The sequence below is a fragment of the Silurus meridionalis genome, chromosome 6, assembly GCF_014805685.1.
Source record: "Silurus meridionalis isolate SWU-2019-XX chromosome 6, ASM1480568v1, whole genome shotgun sequence".
In the NCBI taxonomy this organism is placed as follows: domain Eukaryota; kingdom Metazoa; phylum Chordata; class Actinopteri; order Siluriformes; family Siluridae; genus Silurus; species Silurus meridionalis.
Genome location: NC_060889.1, coordinates 21,363,388 through 21,382,768, shown reverse-complemented (window position 1 = coordinate 21,382,768; position 19,381 = coordinate 21,363,388). Strand labels below are relative to the sequence as shown.

Here is a 19,381-nt window from a genome sequence, read left to right as displayed (position 1 = left end):
TCTGGGGGCGTAGGGTAGGTGCGGAAATGAGATCATGTGGATTGTTCTCCTGATCTCTCGTCGTCTTCCAGTAATATTTTTCCGCTCTTGAAACGCACGTGCCACTCAAAACACGTCCAACGACTCATTGCAGCATTTGTCTTAACTTGCAGTTCATGATGAAATCGTGATGTGGTAACGCACATGGTCAGAATAGCAGCAGCACCAGCACCATTAATCTCTGAACTTGTTGATACCACCTCTTATTCATATATTAATTCAGTAAAACATGTCCCAGAAGCTCACATTAATAACAGACACTTGCTTTTTTAAGAATATGAGGAAAAAAATGAAACCACACATGAGCACATGTCTATCAGGTATATGTGTGTGTTCTCCTTATTTAAAATACTGAACTGGATCTATAAGTGAAATCAAATTGGATATAATTATACCAATGGTTCTGACCTGATCATTTTGATCACACACTAATATTCACATGCAAAAGCAGGAAAATCTTTTGGGCTAATTCTTAAGCAGCTGTCAGTTTTCCTCGTCATACAATAGCATTATTCCTGTAAGACATGGGAAGCTAGTCAACTATGTCTTCAAACTGCTGCTCATGCTGCATCACATGGCGGCATAACACACTTAGATCAAAACTCTTTTCGCCCTACATACGTAAATTCTTAGGCATTCACCGCTGGTCATGTTGCTGTGATTACCATAGAAGAGAGAGTAAAAAATTCCATAATCCAAATGAAAACATGGTTCAATTTGTCCCTTTGTCTCCCAACCACAGGAGTTATTACTCTCTAGATGGTAAAACAAGCATTTTCTCCTGCCTGTTTATTACACAAAAAAATATTTGTATTACTGTTTAATACATTACAGTTTAATGTAGTGTGAATTTTCAGTCACATGGCTCCACTAGCTGCTTGTTGAAACGGATAAATCCTGTGATTAAGTCTATTATAATAATATGCATTCTAAACATTCATCTTCATAAACAGTTTTATTCTGCTCAGCGTCATCGTAAATCCGGAACCAATTCTGTTAAGTCAAACTACACACTGCATGCCAGTTTATCACAGGGCACCATGCACACACCTGCTCACATACTCATTCAAACAGCATCACCAATCCACCCTTAAGCATGTTTTGTTGGGAAAACTACACCCTTGAGTTGATGGGTCGAAGCTATTCGTTTTTAGGACCCAAATACATAGCTTGGAATGTTACTCACGTAGCTCCGCCTCCTTGAGGTCCTCGCTACTGCCTCTTTTTATTGAAGAAGAGGAAGACATCCTCTGCACTTGGGTGTGTCTGTTCTGCTCATCCACCACTAATGAAACAAGAGGTGAAACAACAGGTGAGTCAGCATAATAGGTGGTAGCAATGATTAGTGTGTGTGTGTGTGTGTGTGTGTGTGTGTGTGTGTGTATACAGTATCTGAGCACACCCCTCACATTTCAGCAACCAATAACATAGCTCAACATACAGCCATTATTGTCTGTATATACTAAAATGGTTGCTGAAATGTGAGGGGTGTACTTACTTTTGGGGGATACTGTATACATGCTACCGGTAATAATAAACCTTTCCTTCCGCTCAATATGCTAAATATATATCATCGTTAAGGCCGCATGAATAATTTCAAATAAAGTGATATTCTCATTATGCATAAATAATTCAGGTTTGCGTTAGCATGAGCAGAGTGCTGACCTTTCTCTGCCTGCTCTATTATCTGCCTCAGTGCTTTCTTCAGGCTGTTGGCTCTCAGCATCAGCTGCTCTTTGGATCTGAAGGGTCTGGGGACACTAGGAACGTCTGGGCTACTCGACACGCTCTCCTGTTCAGGAGACTGGGAGCCTGCAGGCACTAGCTGAGCATCAGCCTCCTCGCTCAGTGCCTGCACCAGGGAGTCCAGCTTTTCATTCAGCATGGCACACTGGGGGATAAATAGGTACCAAGGATGTGACAAGTAAAACACACACACACACACACACACACACACACACACACACACACACACACACACACACACCGCATGATTTTAATATTACAGATCTAAGAATAAGGCACTAAAGAGGACTGAGTCATCAGGCTGAATCTGAACTGCACTGAGCTTCAGCCTACTAATGTCAAATACACCTATTACACTGCCACTTATACAACCTTCACATAACACACACTGTTTAACCACCCCTACACACTTCAAATCCACCCACAAACACCTCCCTCACATATACACACACATAAACACACACAAACACAAACCTTTTTTGCCATAGCATCAGCCTCTTCCTTGTTTTCAGTAGCTTTCTCATAAGCTTTTCCTACCTCAGCTACAAACTCGTTGACCGTCCCACACAAAAACCTACACACACATAAAAAAATTATAATGGTGTCAAATATAATAATAATGTCTTTATAACAGTTAAACTAGTGCACATTTTACAGTAATTGGCAAATTAACTAGAAACTAGAAAAAACATGTTTCATAGAAATAATGTGATACTGCAGTGGAGTAACAGATCTGTATATAACTTTGCATAACTAGTAGCACTGTGACTGTTTAACCAGTTCAGCTGCTGTACTGTTACATGTTTAATTCTTCAGACTTTTTAGCCTAATGCTACTAATATGCTAATGTTATTTCACATGTATTCATGCAGCAGATATTCCAAATAATCAAAATCTAATAACAAGCACTTTTTAAAACCATGTAATTTGACAAACATATTATTGATATAGTTGATGTTTCCATTAAGGAGATATGTTTATTTAACATTTGTGGATTCAGTCTGAGGTATTCTGCAGCTAAGACATTGTAGACTGTGTACATAACTCGCTAAACAATCTCATTACTGCTGACAACAGATGACTAAAGTAAACATGTCACACATCCCATGACTGCAGAATATCTTGATTGACTACTTCTGCTTACGTTCCATCAACAAGACTGAATGTGCCTGAATGGCGAGCTTGAATGTGAAACACAGCAGCACTCACTTAGCAGAGGATATGACATCACTGTGTTTGTCTGAATCCAGGATTTTTGTCAGATGAGAGGCAACAGAGTCAGCGTAATGAGTAATCTGAGATAGGAAAAAAAAAAAATAACACTAATAAAGCACACAAGCTGAATATGTTATATCTTATCAACAATGTCTATATTTAATCAGAAGGTTTAGATAAAGAAAGCAGGCTTGTACCTGAAGTGGAGAGTCCAGTGGATCGTCCTCTTTTACAATGACCGGTGCAGTTTTGGTGGGAACTTCATACGTCATTATACTCCATCTGATAACACAGCACACACAGCTCTAAACAGTGCTAATGTAAATCATGTTACAGATATATTGAACTACATAAAAATGATGTTTATACACTAACTTACTACACTTACTGTACTTGTCAAAAAATATTGTATTAAGAAGATAGAAATGACAAAATAAATTAAATTTGACCAGGGCAATCGAGATGCAACCCCTAGAAATACAGTTTTGAATTGAAAACCTCATCCAAATGTGATTTAAATCTGACAGGTGAAAAAAAATGCTTATTCATGCTATACAAAATCTTTCCTGTTCAAATTTCTAGAGACCATGGACAAAAGAAATCTAAGCTAAACAAAGCCTTTTAAAGGTACTAGTGAGTGTGTGTGTGTGTGTGTGTGTGTGTGTGTGTGTGTGTGTTTTACCTGTCCAGCATCTTGGTTGTAGCTCTCTCCAGTTTCTCCAGGATTTGCAACAGCTGTGCATCATCATCACATAACCCCCCCCAACCCAGCACCCGTGCCAAGTCATTTCCTGTGCCCAGTGGCAGCACACCCAGCTGGCACTGCAGCACACACAAATGTGCACACACACTTGCGTTGACAAGAAGAATGCAATAGTTTTGTCTGTTACATTCTTATCAGATTTTTTTTTATATCTAACCTGTTTGTGCAATCCCAGTTTATCTAGTTCAGACAGAACCCAACCGACGCTGCCATCACCCCCACACACCAGGATACGAAATGTCACAAACTTCTGGAATAGGCGTAATCTATACAGCACACAAACACGTTAGCACACATACATACTCACACACACACACACACACACACACACACACACACACACACACACACACACACACAGAGACTTCAAAATACACAAATACAGCTCAAAGCCTTATCCATCATCATACAATATAATAACATTGTAAACACATTGAGTATAATAAGATTCACCCCAGCTGTGGTCCACCGTTCATGAGGTCAAAGACCTGTGCAGGGTTGAGCAGCTGTTTGAACTTGCGCAGGAATTTCACTCCCTGGTTATCACCACTCTTACTGTTAACCAACACCAGCAGAGGACTGGAGCATGATGGACTTGCGGCCTTCCAGAAACCTGAAGAGAGACAGAGATTGAGATGCAAAACCAACACGATAAGCAGATTGGTTTTTTACCCTAAATTAATGTGTGACTAATTTGGGAAATTTAGGCATGTTTGGTATCTAGGCAGCCTTGGAGCTGCCTGGATACCAAATTGTTTGGCTCGCTCTACTTGGTGAATCAGTAGAGAAAAAAAATTTTCTTTTTTTATAAATTTCACCAAGTATAGTCATGTCAAGAAAAGCAAATAATCCATTTAACCCTTGATTTATTGGGTCAGTGTAAAAACATCTAAATAATCCAAAATATCCAAATTATTTAGCCGACTGCTTCAGGATTTTACATACAAGGGTTTGAGTGAGAACTCATTTGGGCCATTACTGTATTTGGATACTGGATTGTCTTGTTTGTATTTGCTTTCATTAGTTTTAACCCACACTGGCTGTGCTGGAGGCTTGTAAAAGATGAGTCCTAACGTCACGCTTGACAATAAGCTGTGGCCAATACTGGTACCATCAAGTTCAGGAAAATTCCAAGAACTAGATTAGCTGGAATTGACCTTTGAATGTATCGAATAATTTTTGCATGTACTTCAAGTAGTTAGCTTCTTTTGTGCACTGCACTTAAGATTAAACTCTTTCAACAAACTGAAAATAAAAACCAGAACCATATTTAGCAAGACCAGTAAATGGGATTATAAGGAATAAACCATGAGACCAGCCTTTAATCCTACACTATAAAACTCCATAGAAATCCCCTGGAATTATACAATCACACAGTCTGCATGCTGCATTTAAGGCATATCTACTTTGTTTATGCTGTGTGTTTGCAGTCAATGGAAATTGTAACTTAGTTATATGTCATTCGGTTTTATGTTGTTTTAAGATAAAAATTCCAGTATGTTACACACTGATATGATCAGATATAGGGCGACAAAGTGAAAAAGTAACAGACACTGTGAACAAAGTTAGACACTATTCAGAAAAGCAATTAATGTAGGCTTTCTTAATTAATGCATTTTAATAAAACCTCATGTATTGACCAATACATTGGATGCAAATAACTGGAACTGTTACAAATAACAGGGAAAAACTTTGAAAATCATCAGTAAGATAAAGAGAATTAAAAAAATAAAAACATTTTACAAAATGTGAGCTAATTTAATGTAAAGATTGTAGAAGTTGTTTTAGGGCAATGTGACTTGACATTGCTAAGCAGTATTAAACATTTTTTTTTTAATTAAGGTTCAGCCTTTGCGAGTTTTCTATGTTGGATGGTGGATTCATTTGATGATGATGCAGCTGTCAGACAACTCTTACCATCTGAATCAATGCTGTTGAGTGCTGTGGGAGGAATGATGGACACTTTACACTGACCAAGGGGACACACCTTCCCCAACTGCTCCTTACAGCTACTGTGTACCTGCAAACACACAAATATGTGACTGGAGATGTTTATATACATAGCGATAATAAAGATATGCGATAAAGGTTTAATGATAAAGCATGTTATGAAGACCTAAAAACATACACAGTGACATACACATAATAGTCATTTAAATTTGTTAACAAGCTGCTACTTCAAAAACGGTGGGAAACTATGCAGTCAAACTACTACTGACATTTCAGAACTATATAAGTATAAAAATTTTATATATAACAATAAAATATATAAAAAAAAAAGCAGAAAATGATTTTAACAGAATTACAGTATTAGCAGTTATTAATTTCCAGAACACTTACGATGGCTCTGCACCAGAGACAGCGCCAGTCCTGCAGCCTGCGCACACTGCCGCATGCCCGATCACACACCACACACTTAGCACTGACCGGCAGGTTCCCCTCCAGCCATTGGTGTGGCATGGAAACCTGGCCACGTACACACACATAGACATAGCAGTTCTTACTTATTCAGCGTAATACAAAATTGCACTAACATAAAGGGTCTGTTCAAAAATATAATTTTACCCCGTCTTCATCCTCGATGATGTCATTTCCTATCGAAGCCAGAGTGGTCCATTTACAGTTGTTGGTGGATCGGACAGCACAGCGTTTATGAGCCTTGAACTTACACACTGTAACGCACAAAGTACGAGAAAGAAAGTGATGACAAAGAATAAAAGATGGAACATTCAACTACATTAATAAAATATAATAGCAGGAGCATGGATGCTTTGTGTTGCTGTTTATGCTGCTGGTTGAATTGTTGTTTGTGTGTTTACCTTCGCAGGACAGGCCGTGAGAGGTGACTCCAGGTAAAGCCTCCCGACAGACGTTACAGAATGTAGGGCGAGCATGAGAGCACGCGTACCAATTATGCATCCCAGAGAAGTGTTCCATATTAAACTGACTGGCCTGAGATCACACACAACACACACTTCACTATACACTTGTACATTCTTGTAACAAAACCACATTGCACATATGTATGTGTAAGTCAATGCTGCATGCCACAGGGACAGAACTTCACTGACACTGAGATATAAATTGTTGCACTTCTGACAACACATCAGAAAACAGTGTCCTGTCATCAGCTAACAAATGTAAAGGTCAAATACTGACCTCATAGGTCTCCCATTTCTGTACAGACTTCAGAGCGCTGATCCAATCCTCCATCTCCTTCCTGCTCTCCGCACAGAGCATCAACTTACGGAAAGGGGTGATCACCTGAAAGCAGGTTAAGGTGAGCAGGTGAAACGAGTGAGGAAAAGTGTGTGAGTAGGTGTAAGAAAGTTAAAGTAAACTGTTTTATAGGGTCAGGGAGAGTTAGTGCAAGTGAGTCAGTGCATGACCGTGTAAGTAAGATAAAGGGAGGGGGTAACGAGTGAGTAGACTGCAGTGTAACATTGTATATCCTAACTGTAAAGATGGATGGATGGATGGATGGATGGATGGATGGATAGATAGATAGATAGATAGATAGATAGATAGATAGATAGATAGATAGATAGATAGATAGATAGATAGATAGATAGATAGATAGATGGATGGATGGATGGATGGATGGATGGATGGATAGGTAGATGGATGGATGGATAAATGGATGGATGGATGGACGGAGGGACGACGGACGGACGGATGGATTTGATAGATAGATAGATAGATAGATAGATAGATAGATAGATGATAGATAGATAGATAGATAGATAGATAGACAGATAGACAGACAGACGGACGGACGGATTTGATAGATAGATAGATAGATAGATAGATAGATAGATAGATAGATAGATAGATAGATATAGATAGATAGATAGATAGATCGATCAATGGATGGATGGATGGATGGATGGTTTTGATTGATAGATAGATGGATGGATGGATGGATGGATGGATGGATTTGATAGATAGATAGATAGATAGATAGATAGATAGATAGATAGATAGATAGATAGATAGATAGAGAGATAGATAGAGAGATAGAGAGATAAATAGATAGATAGATGTAATCCTAAAGGGTAATGCACATACCTTGTTATAGACAATACACCCATTTTTATAGTGTCTATAACTCTGTCTGTACACTATAAAGTTGTGTGTACTGTCTGTAGAACTTTGTGTACCATCTGTAAAGCTGTGTGTGTAATGTCATTAAAACTCTGTATATTGTATATTGTCTGTAAAGCTATAAAAGTTATGTTTACTCACTGTAAAGTTGTGTTTATTCACTGTAAAGCTGTGTGTGTGGCCTATATCTCTGTATGTACTCACTGTAAAGCTGTGTGTGATCTGTTATAAAGCTATGAGTACTCAATGCAAAGCTGTGTAATCACTGCAAAGCTGTGTGTGCTCATTAAAGAAATGTGTACTGTCTATAAAGCTGTGTACTCACTGTAAAGCTGTGTACACTTTGTGTAGTTGCGTGAAGTGTTAGTAAAGCTGTGTGTCATCACAGTAACGCTGTTTACTGATTTTAAAGATGTGTGTACTTGCTGTAAAGCTGTGTACCATCATTGTGAAGCTGTTTACTGATTGTAAATATGTGTGTACATACTGTAAAGCTGTTGTTTATGTTCTTGGTGCTTGTCTCTGCCACACTGGCATCCGAAAGGTCGACCTCGTCAAATATAAGAGACTGAAACAAAAAAAGAAGGTTATATAACAAGGTGAGCCAGACTGAGATCCATTAAAATGAGTTATTACTGCTATTACCTTTGAGTCCTTGGCATAGTAGAGAGTCCTGCCTCTTAGTTTGAAGTATCTCCTCTTCCATCTTTGAAAGGAGCTAGTCTGCTTTAACAGGATGCCCTCCTTCACACTCTTCTACAGGGCAAGTGAAAGAAAGAGAAAGTTCATAATGAGAGACTAACCTGTGTGGGTTATAGCATGTGAATCCGGGTGAGGAATGTTCAAATAACATGCCTTAGAGGCAACGAGCTTCAGATTCCACCACAACACAGAAGGAAAACAACTGTAGACACTATGACGTATAAATATGACTTCATTTTACATAAATATTTTCAATCACACTTAAATGTAATGTGGACGACGTGTTCTAAGTCACCTTGCAATATTCCTGTGGCTGCAAGAATACTTTCATTCGAATAAAAATTTTAACCGTCAGTCTCTGACTTAGCATGCAGCTGTTTTGTTTTGCAGCTTCACATTATTAAAGGTGGAATGCCTCAGTTTTCATCTAATTTAACTAAAATGCACCATCATGGACACAACACACACACACACACACACACAACACACACTGCTGCTAGTATATGATTTTAGCATCTCACAATAGTACAGTAATAGTCAATGCACAAAGCTCAATGTGGATGGATGGATGGATGGATAGGTAGATGGATGGATGGATAAATGGATGGATGGATGGATGGATGGATGGATGGATGGATGGATGGATTTGATAGATAGATAGATAGATAGATAGATAGATAGATAGATAGATAGAGAGATAAATAGATAGATAGATAGATAGATAGATGGATGGATGGATGGATAAATGGATGGATGGATGGATTTGATAGATAGATAGATAGATAGATAGATAGATAGATAGATAGATAGATAGATAGATAGATAGATAGATAGATAGATAGATCGATCAATGGATGGATGGATGGATGGATGGTTTTGATTGATAGATAGATGGATGGATGGATGGATGGATGGATGGATGGATGGATTTGATAGATAGATAGATAGATAGATAGATAGATAGATAGATAGATAGATCGATCAATGGATGGATGGATGGATGGATGGTTTTGATTGATAGATAGATGGATGGATGGATGGATGGATGGATGGATTTGATAGATAGATAGATAGATAGATAGATAGATAGATAGATAGATAGATAGATAGATAGATAGATAGATAGATAGAGAGATAGAGAGATAAATAGATAGATAGATGTAATCCTAAAGGGTAATGCACATACCTTGTTATAGACAATACACCCATTTTTATAGTGTCTATAACTCTGTCTGTACACTATAAAGTTGTGTGTACTGTCTGTAGAACTTTGTGTACCATCTGTAAAGCTGTGTGTGTAATGTCAGTAAAACTTTGTATATTGTATATTGTCTGTAAAGCTATAAAAGTTATGTTTACTCACTGTAAAGTTGTGTTTATTCACTGTAAAGCTGTGTGTGTGGCCTATATCTCTGTATGTACTCACTGTAAAGTTGTGTGTGATCTGTTATAAAGCTATGAGTACTCAATGCAAAGCTGTGTAATCACTGCAAAGCTGTGTGTGCTCATTAAAGAAATGTGTACTGTCTATAAAGCTGTGTACTCACTGTAAAGCTGTGTACACTTTGTGTAGTTGCGTGAAGTGTTAGTAAAGCTGTGTGTCATCACAGTAACGCTGTTTACTGATTTTAAAGATGTGTGTACTTGCTGTAAAGCTGTGTACCATCATTGTGAAGCTGTTTACTGATTGTAAATATGTGTGTACATACTGTAAAGCTGTTGTTTATGTTCTTGGTGCTTGTCTCTGCCACACTGGCATCCGAAAGGTCGACCTCGTCAAATATAAGAGACTGAAACAAAAAAAGAAGGTTATATAACAAGGTGAGCCAGACTGAGATCCATTAAAATGAGTTATTACTGCTATTACCTTTGAGTCCTTGGCATAGTAGAGAGTCCTGCCTCTTAGTTTGAAGTATCTCCTCTTCCATCTTTGAAAGGAGCTAGTCTGCTTTAACAGGATGCCTCCTTCACACTCTTCTACAGGGCAAGTGAAAGAAAGAGAAAGTTCATAATGAGAGACTAACCTGTGTGGGTTATAGCATGTGAATCCGGGTGAGGAATGTTCAAATAACATGCCTTAGAGGCAACGAGCTTCAGATTCCACCACAACACAGAAGGAAAACAACTGTAGACACTATGACGTATAAATATGACTTCATTTTACATAAATATTTTCAATCACACTTAAATGTAATGTGGACGAACGTGTTCTAAGTCACCTTGCAATATTCCTGTGGCTGCAAGAATACTTTCATTCGAATAAAAATTTTAACCGTCAGTCTCTGACTTAGCATGCAGCTGTTTTGTTTTGCAGCTTCACATTATTAAAGGTGGAATGCCTCAGTTTTCATCTAATTTAACTAAAATGCACCATCATGGACACAACACACACACACACACACACACACACACACAAACACACACTGCTGCTAGTATATGATTTTAGCATCTCACAATAGTACAGTAATAGTCAATGCACAAAGCTCAATGTGGTTGTGCAATTAAGTGCAGATATGTTATCCATGTATGGTATCTCACAAAAGTGAGTACACCCCTCACATTTCAGCAACCATTTTGGGCTCAATACTATAGAAATGAAACAGATATATTTTAGAGTAGTCAGTATGCAGCTTGTATAGCAGTACAGATTTACTGTCCTCTAAAAATAATTCAGTATACAGTCATTATTATCAAAATAGCTGGCAAGAAAAGTGATAACAGCAATCACAGTAACCATGTAAAGCCACGTCCTATTCATCAAGTTAATGCTTTTGTCTGCTTGACAGGACCATGCAATTTTTGTATCTTGTATTGAAGCAGGAAAATTTGGTACTTTGAGTACAATTCTCTCATCCTGACCACTGGATATTCAACATGGAACCTCATGGCAAAGACTCTCTAAGGATTTGAGAATTAAAATTGTTGGTTTCCACAAAGATGGCCAAGGCAATAGGAAAATCACCCTGAAACCAAGTTACAGTACAGTGGCCAGGGTCATACAGAGATTTTCCAAGACGGGTTCCACTCAGAACAGACCACGCAAGGGTCAGACAAAGAAGGTGAGTCCTTGTGCTGTGTGTCAGGTGCAGAAGTTGCTTCAAAAAACGAGTGCTGCCAGTATTGCTTTAGAGGTTGCAGAAGTGAAAGATCCGCTTGTTAGTGCTCAAACCATACGCCGCACACTGCAATAAGTTGGTTTGCATGGCCATCATCCCAGAAGGAAGCCTCTTCTGAAGCCGACTTAAAAAAAAGACCACAAACAGTTTGCTGAAGACAACCTGTCCAAGAGCATGAATTCCTGGACCCATGGATATATCATGGATATAGAGTGTCATGGATATAGAGTGCTTGGTGAACTGGGATATTTGTATGCTGTCGTCCCCTCACATTCACACGTTCACTCAGGTTTGTTGGTGGTGTGGTGGGTCGTCTCTTATCCCAGAGATCCCTCATGTCTGTGTTACCTTCTGGTTCTCCCTTTTAGTTATGCTGCCATAGCGAGTCTTTCCAGTCCAAACTGCACAGTGATATTAACTTTCATACAACAATAAGGACACTTAATAATCCATATCCTTCTCTTCCTGTCACTCTCTCTCTCTCTCTCTCTCTCTCTCTCTCTCTCTCTCTCTCTCTCTCCCGGTCGAGTTAAACATGCTCCTGAGGCTCCAGTGACCACTGTTCCTGCCCCTCTCCCCTCCGTGGATCTTTCCACTTCGTCCAGGCCTGCCTCTGGATAGTGTTCTCTTCGACTGGAGGCCACTCTGTGCAGCTTGGGACGGTTTCTCATCAACGCCTTGGGTGGTTCCCTGAAATTCCGGAGTAAGAACAGGCGCTTTGAGGATGGATTGGACTGTAGTTAATGTCAACAGTCTGCTACACTGACTCAGGACTACTTTCGCTTCTGATCATCATCACTGTACCCCGCAACATCGTATATCTGCTACAAATGGACATTCGGTGCAACCCAGATGAGGATGGGTTCCCTCTTGAGTCTGGTTCCTCTCAAGGTTTCTTCCTTATGCCATCTCGGAGAGTTTTTCCTTGCCACAGTCGCCACCGGCTCACTCATCAGAGACAAACTTACTTATAAAGAACATATTCACTTTTACTCGCCACATTTTCTGTGTAAAGCTGCTTTGAGACAATGTTCATTGTTAAAAGCGCTATACAAATAAAAATGAATTGAATTTAAATTGAATGTCCCGTGGTCTGATGAGACTAAGATAAACTTTATTGGATCAGATGGTGTCCAGCTGGTGAGGAGAACAAGAAAGTTGTGTCTTGCCTACAGTCAAGCATGGTGGTGGTAACATCATGGTCTGGGGCTGCTGGTACTGGAAAACTGTGGTTTTTTGAGGAAAACATAGATCCCATCATGTACTATGACATTCTAAAGCAGAACATGATGCCCTTCCTTTAGAAACTGGGCAGTTTTCCAACATAATACCAACGCAAAACACACCGCCATCTGACAACTGCCTTTCTGAAGAAGCTGAGGGTGAAAACGATGAGTGGCCAAGTATGGCTCCAGACCTGAACCTTATTGAGCACCTGTGGGGCATCCTCAAGCGGAAGGTAAAGTGCCATATGTACTGTATAACATTCAGCATCTTCGTGATGTCATTATGAAGGAGTGGAAGAGGATCCCAGCAACAACCCGTGCAGCTCTGGTGAATTCCACTGGCGTTCTATATAAAACATTTTAGGAAAGACATATTTTAAACGGGTTAATATAATGTATTTAACTTTTGACTGGCAGCGTATGATAGGCACACACACTCACAGACACACAAAGACCCACACAACACAGACAGACACATAAGACGTCAGATGATGACTCAGACTCCTCAAAGTGACGCACTGAACTCCTTTAATCTTTACACTTCGTCCTCTGTCCTCTCTCCATCTCCCTTTGAGGCCCCCCCCCCCCCATTTTTGTTCATTCAAGCATTTCCCCCTCCTTCTCATCCTCCTTTCTATGTTCTCTATGTCTCCTCTGATCCACAATGTCATTCACAGTGCTGAATCTTTAAATCTCACAAAGTTAATCAATTTCCGTAACTGTTTGTTTCTGCAGTCCTGGGTAATGAAGGATCTCAGCGAGGCACATTTGAAAATGTAATGTCTCTACGTGTAAGGCAATCACCATCGTCTACTGTCACTGTGAACATATGAGTAGATTCTTAGTCAGACCTTGCGTTTGAAATGCTTAGCACACAGCTATGAGCAATTATTCCAGAAAGCAAGAGCCGGTATGAAGCATTAGCTTTGCGCCTCTTATTCACCTTTTAAAATAAGAAGGATTCACAAGAGTGAAAGAGATAGAGAGGCCAATGAGTAAGAGAAAATGACAGACCCGGAGCCTAAAAGAGTGAGGTAAAAATAGAAAGGGATAATTATGCTCTCTAAGTACAGCTCACACAGGAAATCAGCTCAAAGGCAATAAAGCGGTACGAAACAAACCATTACAACAACAGTGTTCCGGCAGTTAGGAATAATAATTACCAGAGAAAACACATCAACACATTGATTTTATTTATTTTTAGCTATATTTTTTAACATATAACTTTTTTATATATATAAAATGACTAACAAGGTGATTAGGAATAACAAATCTGCTGAAAACACAAAATCTGTGGCAGTATGTCTTTTTGAGAGATATATATACAATACTGCAAGCTACCAATATGCTGTCAAACAGAATAATTGAATGCTATTAGCATTAACTAGCATATTCAGCTAGTTGAGTTTCATATCCAACACAAGCTCATAGAGGTCCAAGTAGTGAATTTTATTTACAAAAGAGGTTTGCTACAGAGCTTGAAATAGTGTTTTAATGCTAATGTACAGTTAGCATAAGGAAATGGGAAGAACACTGTCTGTACACTATATAAGCAAACGTTTGTGGACACCTGACCATAAGATTATTATTTGCTTTAAAAACACCACAACTCCACATTTAGTCTCAATTTGCTTTTAAAGTGTGTTTGTGGAGATTAGTGCTCAGCCACATTAGTAAAGTCAGGTATTGATGTAGATGAGGTGAGGAGGTCTGGGGTGCAGTCAGCATTGTAATTCATCCCAAAGATGTTCAATAGGGTTGAGGTCAGAGCTCTTTAGCAGGCCACTCAGAATTTTCCACTCCAACCCATGTAAACCATATCTTCATGAAGCTTGCTTTGTGTACATGGGCATTGCCATGCTGGAACAGGTTTGTGCCTCCCAGTTGAAATGAAGAGAAAAATGCATGCTACCACATCCACATTAGTTTGGGGAAGGACCACATTTAACTAGTAAAATCTGGTGACATAATAAAATACATAAAAAAAAAAAACCCGCACCCATAATGACACCATGCGCTTAAAAGTTAAACATTTTTGTCCTGTTCTGCTTTGTGTATTTTTTTTTACTTTTTTTTTTTTTATCACAATTCAATGCTAGTTAGCTAAACTAGCTAATATGTTGTCCTAGCTCTTTCTACACACAGTATCAGTAATTTATTAATCCAAATATTACAGAACTTTGCTTATGTCCTAGAGGGGGTTTTGCACTGTTGTAAAACAGGATTGATTATAACATAATCAACGCAATTTGTGTTATGCGTGTATGAATAGTTTGCATATTAAATTACTGGTGCATTCCTAGGGCAACACAAATATGGAACATAAATTCATTACTGGTAATATCTTGCATGTTGTTTGTTTCGTCTTTAATGGTGTCTTTAGTGCCATGGGTGTATCTCATCACCACCACCAGAATCCTGAAGGTAAAATTAACCCGACACTACTGAAATTAAATACCATGCCCTATTAAATAATAAATATTATGACTCAATTGTGGATTGTGGACTTGATGGATTCGTTCGTTTTGTACAACACTCCACACTAATGCCTCATAACTTTTGCTTCCTCATTCAAAACAACAAATCAACTCCAGCATGCCACTGCCTTTCAATTTAATAATGTTGTTGTTGACTATAAAAGTTCTAAAGGATGTCACACCAAGGTTCTCTATGAAAGTCGGCATAAATCAATTATCTAAAGATTACTCTCTGATAGCTCAGTGTCAGCTAATCACTCTTATCTGTCAGTTACTGGGAAAACACCAATGAGTTGCTGCAAACATGGTTGTCAGTTGTTTAATCAGTAGACGATAAAAAAAGGTGGGGCAAACTTGCAGGGAACGAGTGTATTAAGTACTTGAGTTACAGTTTAATAAAGAAAATACTATGAATGCATGTTAAAAGTGGACTGGCCTTAATATCAGAATATACACTATAAAGGCAAACGTTTTGTTACCAAACAATAGTATTGTTACAAAACTTGGAGGCACACAATTGTACAGGATGTGCTTGGATTTAGATGCATTAAATCTACTCTTCACTTGAACTCGGAGTCCTGAAACCTGTTCCAGCAATACAATGCCCCTGTGCACAAAGCCTGCTCCATTAATGCAAGTTTTGGAGTGGAAGATCTTAAATGGCCTGCTATAGAGTTCTGATCTCAACCCTACTGAATATATTTGGGATAAATTAGAACACTGACTGCACCCCAGGACTCCTCACATAAGTACCTGACTTCAATAAAGTCACTGAATCAGCACAAATCTCCACAATCACGCTCCAAAATCTAGTGGAACACCTCCCCAGAAGAGTGGACCTTATTTAAAAAACAAAAACGGGAGATTAAATGTGGAATAGGATATTTAAAAAATGAACTGTGTCTACTACAACAAAACCCAATCTTGGAGGCCATTTTCTTACACGTCCAGAACCAGATTGAATTTTGGATTTTTATTTTCAATCAGACGCAGAAGGTGACAATGATAAAAACCTTAGTCAAAAATGTTTTTCTTCAGTGCGAATATGTCCCGAGCAGAAATGTTTGCACTTCTCTTGTCTGTATGGTTGTATTTTAATCACCTGGATTGTGTGATAAGATTTCAGCTTGACCTTGGTATGCAGTATTTGATGAAGTGTGCTTTATGTGCTGCGCCTGCAGCGGGTTGATTGACCCCAGCAAAGCAGTACCACACACTGGGAATAAGGCTTTTATTGAAATTTCACACTTGAGTCAATTTACTGATTGCCCTTTATTACAAAATGGCAGCTCTGCAAATATTCCCACCCAAAAAATGAACACCCTTTGAGTGTTTTTATTGTTCATTTCCTCTCTGATTTCATTAAAGTTGCCTTCAGATGTACATGGTAGTCTGGTAAGACTTGCTGCTGAATTCTGTCACATTCTGGAATTTTTTTTCCGCATGACAATCAAATCGAGTGGAATTTTTACATACAATCATTATAGTTGCAATTTTTTTTAATTATATACAAGTAATGTGAATCCTTTTCCAGGTCACAACACATATGCAGCATTTACTCTAGGGTTGAAACAATTCCTCGAGTAATTTCAGTAAATCGAATACAAAAAATAAAACGAATTATTTATGCTCTGTTTAGGCCATTTAACTACACACGGATCACTGTGTTTCCCCACGGACCATTATTACTGATGCCATCCGCTTAACTCTGAAGCGCTCTGAACAGGTAAACACAGGAGATGCTGCAGAATGAAAAAATCTACAACTGTGAGAAAACAGCGAGGGGTGAGGAAAAGATTCAGGCCAAAGAAAACGATGGAAAATTCCGAATTTGGGATCATTTTAAACCAAAATATAAATAAAACACCAGAATGTGCTTCTTTTTTTTTTGAGTCATCTGAAATTGATTGTTATATTTTTATTTATACATTTGCATTTTTATGTAATATGGCAATTAAAGGCACAAAATCTTTTATGCATCTAAATTTCAGCAATAAAACTAAACTTCTTTTCTAAAATAGAAACAAATTACTTTTTGAGAGACTCGTCTTATTTTCTCTTGTCATATTTAGTATTGCTCTTTAATAAAGAAAAGGTACTTCTTTTCCGATTAATTGATGTGATAATCTGTAGAATACTCTTTTACTTACTAAAATAATCAATAGCTACAGCCCTAATTTACACTTTTTGAGGTTAACGCTGATGAGTTTATATCCAAACCGAATTTGTCTGTGAGTGATTGATCAGCATAGAACAACTGCTTAATCCTATCAAACTGAAAGCCGAAATTTTTTTTTATATAAAATAAAAAAACAGTGCCTTAATGTGCATTGGAATTGTGGCTGTTTAAGAATCAACTCAGAACATTTTAATGAGACCAGTGACTGTGCCATGAGTTACATTTCCCTTGGTGCTCTTAGACACTGAGCTCATGCTAATGTGCCTGGACATGGAGCTAAACCAAGTCTGACTAACAGAAACCACACACATTTCTGAGCCATATGTAAAAGCAGTCTCTCTGGGTTCCCTTTGTGTATTCTGAAAATAAGTTTTAAACCCATGTGCCTTGGGGAACACCAGATAGTCAATTCCACTTTTCATTCCACTTTTTTCATTACTTTTGCTGATTAAGTCTGAATTACACTTGGGCTAGGCCTGTTGATAAAACATGTTGGGTTTTGCAATGAAATTTGGTAATAATAAAAATTGACTTAAGAACAGAAAGTCCTGTACAACATTTACAGCAATATCGATGAAAATATCCTGAAGCTTGCTAATTATATACCACAGTTAACCCACAACTGAATTTTCCCACTGTATATGTGATGTTTTAACTTGTTCAGATTGATCAATGAGTTATATGCCTTGCTGTGATTGTGTTAAAAGGAATAAGATTATAATAGGAGCGACTTTTACTATACTCACTCCCATTTCATTTGTTCAGCTCTTTCATTAGAAGCTTTTGTTATCCTTCAGTTTGGAGAACGTTTTTCCTCAGTGATGGTTTTGTTTATTTAGATAATATTGTATCTCCTGCAATTTGAAGCTACACCCGAAACAATCAGACAAATTGTCCATCATTAGACATCTTCGCTGTCTTTGTCAGCTAGTAATTAAGCTAATGAGGCCATTAGAGCCCTAAATCACCCTCTCTCCAAGAGCTGATGCTGACTCAATTCCAAACCAGTCACTGAGTTAGAGAATCTGCAGCCATCGTTATATTCAGAATTCATTTCTGCAAAAACAGCTCAGACATCTTCAGTAGGCATTTTTACCCTGGCTGGCGGTTGGCATAAAAATACACTCTGGACAAGATGCAATTCTATTACTAGACACCACAGATACACACACTCAGAATATGACATCGCATCTGAGGTTGACCTGAGTGTCTCTGCCCTCAGGTGAGAGAAGTCGTAAATGCTTTCAGGTTCTAAATCGGTCAATATATTGTCCCTGCAGTCTAAACCTTACATAACCTTTGAAAAACTAAATAAACCATCAGCAACTTGCCTGGATAGACATCATGCCAGGCAGAATATCTGATTTTGAGTAGTTGAACTGTGAAACAGTATCAAACTGCATAGTCCTGATATCTTAATCTACTGAAAAAATCATCTTGTACAGATTTATAACACTGTTTCAATTAATGTATGAGCATGGCTACAGGCTAGTGGAGCAGGTAATACAGCTGCAAGCTGCAAACCTGATCAGCAGCTGGCACAAAATGTGATCAGTCCTAATCCTACTCTAGTGATAATCCAGTTAATCCGGCATCTGGAGCCGTAAGAGCCATGCTTTCTGCTTTTTAAAGCCATCTGTTCAATTCTTTGTAGTGTTTCTGTATGTTGACTGTGTGTGACAAATCCAGCTAAAGAATTCCAAGTGACTTTTCCTAGTTCACACCTGGCTGCAGTGCGCATCCTAAAGAGGTTTCGTGTTAATAAGTGTTTGTGGAGCTACACTGTCTCCTAAATCTTGTCATCTCGCTTGTAT

The 19,381-nt window shown here is 38.5% G+C and overlaps 1 protein-coding gene across 13 annotated transcripts in view; it reads right to left on the bottom strand.

The window, feature by feature from the left end:
- The window catches only part of si:dkey-172j4.3 (diacylglycerol kinase eta), an 80,996-nt gene that overhangs the window by 14,736 nt on the left and 46,879 nt on the right, over positions 1–19,381 (bottom strand). For 11 of the 13 annotated variants that reach the window (XM_046850851.1, XM_046850849.1, XM_046850848.1 and 8 more), the window contains 15 exons: positions 8,513–8,623; positions 8,355–8,435; positions 6,923–7,027; positions 6,583–6,715; positions 6,329–6,435; positions 6,104–6,229; positions 5,681–5,783; positions 4,217–4,376; positions 3,921–4,029; positions 3,683–3,822; positions 3,198–3,282; positions 2,995–3,080; positions 2,260–2,359; positions 1,705–1,930; positions 1,226–1,324 (listed from right to left, as the gene is read on the bottom strand). In XM_046850851.1, the coding sequence (XP_046706807.1) occupies positions 1,226–1,324; positions 1,705–1,930; positions 2,260–2,359; positions 2,995–3,080; positions 3,198–3,282; positions 3,683–3,822; positions 3,921–4,029; positions 4,217–4,376; positions 5,681–5,783; positions 6,104–6,229; positions 6,329–6,435; positions 6,583–6,715; positions 6,923–7,027; positions 8,355–8,435; positions 8,513–8,623 (1,771 nt within the window). Of the gene's footprint in view, positions 1–1,225; positions 1,325–1,704; positions 1,931–2,259; positions 2,360–2,994; positions 3,081–3,197; positions 3,283–3,682; positions 3,823–3,920; positions 4,030–4,216; positions 4,377–5,680; positions 5,784–6,103; positions 6,230–6,328; positions 6,436–6,582; positions 6,716–6,922; positions 7,028–8,354; positions 8,436–8,512; positions 8,624–10,278; positions 10,360–10,436; positions 10,547–19,381 lie in introns of all 13 variants that reach the window. The other 2 variants (XM_046850845.1, XM_046850846.1) reach the window with 1 other exon arrangement.